This window comes from Sinocyclocheilus rhinocerous, unplaced genomic scaffold (assembly GCF_001515625.1).
Source record: "Sinocyclocheilus rhinocerous isolate Xijiao unplaced genomic scaffold, SAMN03320098_v1.1 scaffold4561, whole genome shotgun sequence".
Classification (NCBI taxonomy): Eukaryota; Metazoa; Chordata; class Actinopteri; order Cypriniformes; family Cyprinidae; genus Sinocyclocheilus; species Sinocyclocheilus rhinocerous.
Genome location: NW_015657966.1, coordinates 233,207 through 240,946, shown reverse-complemented (window position 1 = coordinate 240,946; position 7,740 = coordinate 233,207). Strand labels below are relative to the sequence as shown.

The following is a 7,740-nucleotide window of genomic DNA, read 5'->3' as shown; positions in this document are numbered from 1 at the left end:
AAAAAAAACAAAAAAAAAAAAAAAAAAAAAAAAACTTAAAATCAAAGAAGTATTATATGCATCTTTTTTAATCTAATTGCATCGTAAGTTAATATGTAAAATAATCAAGCCAAAAAAATAATACTTTAGTAAAAATACATTTAAAAAAGTTAAAATAAAAATACAAGTATAATACCTTCAAGTATTACACCGTTCACTTAAAGGTCCCCTGAAATGCTTAGAAACACGCAGCGTTACTCTGTGTTGCCGTCATTTTAACTGAAACAGGAAGACAGGGCGGGACATATCAAGCAGCCCCACCCCTCTTTAAAATGGCCAATAGCGTACGTTTATATCACAGCTTGGGCTAGAGCCGTTGAGCTCCGTAAAGCCGCATTTGACAGGGTATGCCAGTCACAATCTCATCCATATTGCTATAAAATATAGCATTCTGTGTATTCAAATAGCTCCGATACATTTTGTGGTCTGCGCCGACTCGCGCATGTTATCTGGACCGGAGCAGAGTGTGTGTGCGGTGCAGTGGTGGTCTGTGGACAAGTGACCGATTTCAGCCGCGGCTTCAGCGTCTATTTTATAGTGTAGGGGCGGGCGCTTCGGATTCTAGAGAGCATTTGATTGGACAGAAAGTTTGATGAGAAGCTGAAGTACGATGTGACGTCAAAAAAATCGTTGAGCCGTTTTGGCGGAAGTGACGAACTGCAAGCTTTGAATGCTTATATCTTCTAAATGCGAATTTTGTCACTGTTTTGGAGCACACTGCCTTACAGATAACCTTAAGACTAACATATTAATACTAACACCCAAAAAACTTTAATTTTGATTTCATGGGGACTTTAAAATAAAACAAGTAAGAAGTACTATTTCTCATCAACTTGCGTGGTGAATAAGTAAATAATAATAATAATAATAATAATAATCAAGCAAAAAAAAAAAGTGTAATACTTAAAGTAACTATACCCAAGTTAAAGTTAAATATTACAAAAGGAACAAAATATTTTTGCACTTGGGTACATTAAGATTACATGAGCTAATGAAACTGTAAATTTAAGTTACTTAAAGTAACTTTATGTTGCTGCCTTTTATTTATTTTTTAACAGTAAATCTCTGGCAACCACAGCTGCCTTTTTAAAAAAAAATTATTTACCATAAATTTCATAGATTATTTTTAGTCTACATCTATAAACCACTTAAGTAACTCTGTAATAGTATAACCTGCTCTACTTCTCTTTCTGTAAACTGTCCTCTATCAGTTCTGATATTTGCCTTTTATACAAACAAGAGATCTGACAGACATCTTGCATTAGCTATGATGAGGACCTCTGCTGACTCGGGGAAACAAAGCACACTCAAGTGCGTAGATGCTGTCACAACACACCCATCAGCATCCAGTGACTGAACTAGAACAAACGTGTCACTATTGGTGCACAGAAAGAGTTTGCAGTGTTATGTGAAGTATGAAGCACAGACCTGCTGTATGACAGGGGCCTGCACACCTCCAGGCTGCATCTGTGGCAGGACCTGCTGCTGCAACACCATTTGCTGCTGTGGCTGAATGATGTATTGAGCTCCATTGGCAGCTCGGACCACCTGCAGGATCTGACCTGAACACACAACAGAGAGATGGGCTTTTTTTTTTAAAGGCATTCACACTTGTGTTAACATGAACAAAGTAGTCATGAAACTGAAACCGTGAACAAGACAAAAAAAAAAAAAAAACACACACAAACACTCACACACACACACACACACACACACACACACAGACCGTTGCCAGGATACAGTGGCTGGTGTCTAAATGTCTGATGTAGCAGGCTGAAATATATTGTTCCTAATATCCTCAACACCGGGGAAGTAATGAGGCCTTAAATAAATAAAAACGTATCATTTGCTCTTACATAAATTGTTATTTTTTCTATACCTCTCTTAGGACCATTATAAGTTTATATGAAGTAGTTTCTGGTTTGTCAAATGACGTCTACAAATGCACAAGTGGCAGAGAAACGCAATGAAAACGATTTAATAGTTTAGTCTTCAATTTTTGGCTTGTATTGTATTAGCTACAGGAACAAAACAACACCGCAGTTTTCAGGGAGTTTGGAGTGAAAAAAAAAAAAAAAAAAAAAAAAAAAGTGAGGACAGGACTTGATTTGGTCCACCAGGAATTGATTGGATTGTAGAAAGAGGGTGCTGCAAACTAAATGGATGGTTATTTTATGTGAGTGACAGGTTGATGACCAGTTGAAATTTTATTAGCTCATTCAACACAAGCATCTTTGAGCCAGACAGATGAACAAGTTTAAACAATACAGACATTTAAGGGATAATTTACAGTCACTTAATGCTCAGCTTTTTACCACAATGATGGAGACACGAAATATTGTTTTGAGAAGAAAGTTGTCACGAAATGCAGTTCCAGATTTTTATACTGGTTCTCAAGTCAAGTTTAAAGTTTGCAGTTTTTTGGCACCAAAAAGGTTCAATGCTTGTAAAAATGATCATATTTCATCCTTATTTTCAGTCTCTGTGAAAAGCAGAAGTTAAAGGGGCATTACCAGAAACTAAAGTAAACCCCACTGCTGTGATTGGCTAACTTCTTCGCATCGTATCCACACCCTCCTTTAATTCTCTAAGTCCTCTAATTTTGTTTGCTTAATTATCAGTATATAGTTTTAAAAGTACTATTTTTACTTGTGTAATAGACGCTGCATGTACTCGTATCCACTGATTTTATTGGCAACACCCAGTGACACACTTGGTCTCTTAATAAACGTCAAACCAGTATTTAACGCTATTACAAACACACTAAGATTAAACAAATGTATTTACCTGCATTGCCTCAGAGGACAAAATGCTTGGCACTGCCGTATCATTCAAGAATAGATTTTTTTGAAAAACCGGCATCATGAATAATTGACGAATAGGTCTGTTGTGAAATGCGAGTGGGCAAAAACAAAAGTGTTCCGTTTATAATTTTGTTCAGTGTATTTTCATTCAGTTGCTCAGGCACGTCATTGAATAAATGCAAAGTTTTTGGAGGTTCTTGTTTCTTTACATCCACTGACAGAACAACGTCCGAGTTTGACGTCTTACTCAACATCTTTATCCAGCAGCAGTATGGCTCTTGGGATTGATGGACAGACATTCGTTGTTCAGAACGCACCTGCCCTCATTAAATACGACGATAACGCATGTTAAGGGGAGGGTCAAGGAGAATTGCAATGTCATGATTTTCCTGATTGTAACTACTTTATTAATACATTTGTTATGCAGACACTTATCCAAAGCAACCTCACAAATCAAGAGTAATACTCAAAAACAACTTTAGCCTGATAATGGGATTGCGTGCTTCGAGAAGTATGGTGAAAAATGAACTCATTTATATAAATAAATGAAAAGTCCAATTATGGCAGTGAAAATGATAATGAGATATGCATTTAAGTTATTTTATAATTACTTTAAGTCATCTTGAGACCCCCTGGTTGAGAACCACTGTGCTATGGAACATGTCAGAGTGTAATGTCTTACCTTGATGGGTGATAATTTGCTGAAACGGTGATACACCTGCGGGTAAAGCCAAAGTTGCTGCTGTGGCTGCTGCACTCTAGTGGAACAAGAGATTGAAACAAGAAATCGAATCCACAGAGGACACGCATACATTAACGATCAGGTAGAGAGAGAGTGAGAGAGCAAGAACAATATCCTTGTTGGAATCTGCTGTGTAATCCAATTTGAAGTGCCCAGCTCTGTCTAAAGCGTTTTCCAGGAAAACTCCGCCCATCTGTTCTCCTGCTGGCATTAATGCTGATCCTACAGGGTGTTCACATACACCAGGAACTACAGTAACCAAACCACTTAAGTCATTCACTGTCAGTAGGAGTTTTCTGGATTGTGAGTAATGGTGAGGTAATGTTGGCATGTTCAGACCGCATTAAAGTTTGCAAATGTTCAGTGATGCTGCCAACTCTAAAGCACCGTTCACACCAAGGATGATAACGATAAAGACCGTTTTAAAATTTTTTTCTAAATTTAAAAGAACAGCAAAATCCAAAACAACTATAATGGCACAGAGGAACAATATCATTGGAATCACTTTTTAGAACAACTTTTTTTTCAGCTCCTGAATGATAAAAACCATGTACAAACATTCACACTGTACTTCTATACCTCACAGCCTTGTTTTCATTCCGGTCAAAGATTAAATATGGCACTACCCTAAGGTCTATATTTCAATATTCAAAACACTAACATGTGAATGAGAAGAGCTCAAATGTGGCGCACACACTCACCATTCCAGTAGCGCTCATGTGGTGGAGGATCTTAGGATCCTGAACAATGACCTGCTGCTGAGTAGCTGAGAAGAAACACACAAACCGTTTATTATTAAATATACACTGGATCTTATTTCATTTCTAAAAACATGTGCATGTTCAGATCGGGCCTCACCCTGCTGGGCTGGAGGCAGGAGGACTTGCTGTGGTTGGGTCTGTTGTAGCGTCTGCTGAGCATGTTGGGCTTGCTGCTGTTGAGCTTGCAGAACCTGCTGCTCCCCTGTATGAAACCCATCCACCGCCTTGGACTGCATCAGCTTATTTTCCCACAGCTGCTCAGTAACAGAAGGGCAGCGAGACGCAGGTTTTAATAAACCATCCATCTGTGCAGCACTTTAATATTCATCTTAACAATAAACATCTTACCGTTTTCAGCTCCATCAGGACCTGTTCATCCACTCCCTCGTCCAGGAAAAGCTCTCGGACCTCACTGATGACATCCTCCATCACTGAACGATACAGTTTAGGCTACAATGCAAACAAGTTGAATCACAAAATATTCTGAACAAATCAATATTATCAATGAGTCCTTTTCTTTAAGGAGTTGGTTGAATCGGTTCACAATGTCAACACAAACTATTTGTTCAAAAACTGGACTGAAATGAATCAACTCACTGACACAATGAACAAAGAATCTCTTGCCAACATGATTCATGTCATGATGAGCCAAGAACCGATGATTTGGAGTGAATTGAGAATTTGACCGATGAGGCAAAAAGTTACTTTAATAGACGAATAGCAGAAATGTAAAAAAAAAATAAAGGCAATAGTAATAGGTTTACATTTTGGTTTTATGACATCAAAAACATGAACGGTTTGTTTAAAAAAAAAAAAAAAAAAAAAAAAAACATTTTTCAGTCAAAAAATACATTTTGTATTGTCTGTAAAAAAAATTTAAGCTTTTTTTTTTTCTAAAATACTTTGAGTCTGCAACAAACCAAACTGGGACAAATGACAAAAAAGTAACAGAAAGCAATAAACATATGAAACATGTGCCTAGATGTGGCTTTATTGTAAAGCTTGTCTTAGAGAGTAACAACACTTTTTTTTCCTCCCCACTTTTACTTCACTGTTGATTATTGTGTTGTTTTGTTTTATTTAGATTGCAATTTTTTTTTTATATGTTATATTTTCTGAGATTCTATTATAATGTATTTATAGTTGTTTAATAATAATAATAAAAAAAAAAAGTAACAACACACTTCAGGGTTTGAAGGAACACCGGGGATGACGTAATTACGTAACAAACACCAGTTCTTCGAAATTAATTGTTCAAAAGAACCGAACCGATCCGCGGATTTCAGCCTGACTCCCCAATCACCATTTGGTAATCGGATCGGAGTCGAAGCACTATAAATACACGCAAAGCGTTCAAGTAACGCGTCCGTTACGGGCGGCCGCTCGTCATCCGCGCCACGGTTAACTGCACACGACGAAACTGAAGAAAGAAACAATCTTCAAAACGCGTGCAATTCCGGATGCAGCGCTAATCCGGAATGAGAAAGAAAATGTCTTTCTCTAACGTTACCTAGAAACCACTACCGCTACGGCGCCACTAATACATTTTTTGCTCAAACGGAAAATAAGCAGCAGGCTCGCGGTCCGTGTCCGTGTCCCGTCGGCTCACTATTTAAAGCGCGGTCTGGTGTTTATATGCAGAGCCGGTGACGTAGCGCCGAGTAGCACCTTCCCATCCCGGGCAGACTATATTAGAGCGCCGGTATGGCTGTATAAAACCGGGCGTCTGAAAGAAGGAGGGTCAGAGGCGGAGAGAGACGCAGAGAGAAGGGCGACGGTAGCCATGATGAAACGGCATTCGCACGCATTGTAGCGCTCAGGCTTCCGTCAACCTGCTTTATTGTGAAAACCGGCTCATATTTGGGTTTATATGCATGGGATTTGGTGATATAGGGGGGTTATGTTCACCTCGTTAAAATAAGATTGTGGTGATGTAGATTTTCGTTTTAAACACGCAGGACACCAAACACAACTCTGCTCTCCCTTGATATACACGCACACATATTGAACTTGTTTTGGTACATTTTCAGACTCAAAGGGTGCTTTAGTAACAAACTGTAATATCGAGTTACACGAAGCGAGCCAACGTTTTATTTTCCACAGCTTTTTACACGTAACAAAGTCCGTGTTAGTTTAACAGAAAAGCGTTTTCTAAGACACCATAAAGCTTAATGCAATGGATCAGAGCCACTGTGTTTTCTCCCTGTCAGCAAACACGCAGACACTTCCCTTAAAAAAAGAGCTCAAATGGACCAGATTTGATGTGTACGTGTGACTAATATGTTTTATTATTGAAAACGCCAAGTGTGGGTTTGGTTAAAATGCACTGCGTCTAACTACAATGCTTGGACACGTGTGTGATTTGGAGTATGAGTGCCGTTTGTCTGATCCTTACCACTTGGTTCGAGTTAGCCGAGCTCGCCATTATGAGCGCAGTGAGGGGAAAAACACACCGCGAATATCAAGCAAGAACCCCAAGAAGCATTTAAAAAAAGCACGGAAACCTCTAAAACGTTTAAAAAATTGCCGGTTAAAGTTTTTGGAAATAAAAACACAGCCGTTTACGGTCTTATTCACAGTCCCAGGGCTGCTGCTCCCCAGCCGTCCGTCTTCTCCGGTCCTCCGCCTTTATATACGGAGCTGCGCGAAACACAGGGCAGGGTCAAGCAGGCACTGGGCGAAATATCGCGAGATTTCAACGCGGTCTTGCTGCAGACGTGACACGGTTAGTCAGCAGATCCTGGATCAGCCCTTCGCCTTGGAAGCTGGATAAACATTATTATTATTATTATTATTATTATTATTATTGAAACCAAATTTATTTATTAGCCTTTCTGCCATTCTGCATGCCTAATGATATGAAAACGTCAACCTTTATGCTTTTAAAACAGTTTTAAACTTTAAGGAAATGCTTTCGTCAAAACATCAAAATTTGCATCACATTTTCTAGTTATGCTTAAATTGCACAATATAAGCAAAATGTAAATGGCTAAAACTAGTTATGGAGAAATGTATACTCCAAAAGCCTAAAGGAGTTACCATTTTCACCACACGAGGGCAATATGTACCACTCCATGAGCAACTGGTTTATATCCTAAAATTAATTTTAAACATTCTTATGCTTGTGTTTTAGATTTAGGTTTATTTCTCAGCACTTTTAAATAAGTAGGAATAACTAACAGTGTCAACGTTTTTGGAGATAAATATTTCGAGAAGTTTAAATAAAGGAACTGAGTATTTTTACTGCCTCACTAGGAAGAGGATTGTCCACATTCAGATATTTGTTCAGATTTAAAGGGGTCATATGATGCGATTTAAATTTTTCCTTTCTCTTTGGAGTGTTACAAGCTCTTGGTGCATAAAGAAGATCTGTAAAGTTGCAAAGACTAAAGTC

At 38.4% G+C, this 7,740-nt stretch overlaps 1 protein-coding gene across 2 annotated transcripts in view; it reads right to left on the bottom strand.

Moving 5' to 3' along the window:
* The window catches only part of LOC107721813 (transcription initiation factor IIA subunit 1-like), a 15,308-nt gene extending 8,321 nt beyond the window's left edge, over positions 1–6,987 (bottom strand). Inside the window, exons 1-6 of one of the 2 annotated variants that reach the window (XM_016529982.1) lie at positions 6,742–6,987; positions 4,695–4,796; positions 4,444–4,600; positions 4,287–4,351; positions 3,526–3,601; positions 1,468–1,601 (exon numbers count right to left, since the gene is read on the bottom strand). In XM_016529982.1, the coding sequence (XP_016385468.1) occupies positions 1,468–1,601; positions 3,526–3,601; positions 4,287–4,351; positions 4,444–4,600; positions 4,695–4,796; positions 6,742–6,771 (564 nt within the window). In that variant the 5' untranslated portion in view covers positions 6,772–6,987. Of the gene's footprint in view, positions 1–1,467; positions 1,602–3,525; positions 3,602–4,286; positions 4,352–4,443; positions 4,601–4,694; positions 4,797–4,943; positions 5,044–6,741 lie in introns of those variants that run through there. The other variant, XM_016529980.1, reaches the window with a different exon arrangement.
* Positions 6,988–7,740: the final 753 nt, after the last annotated feature.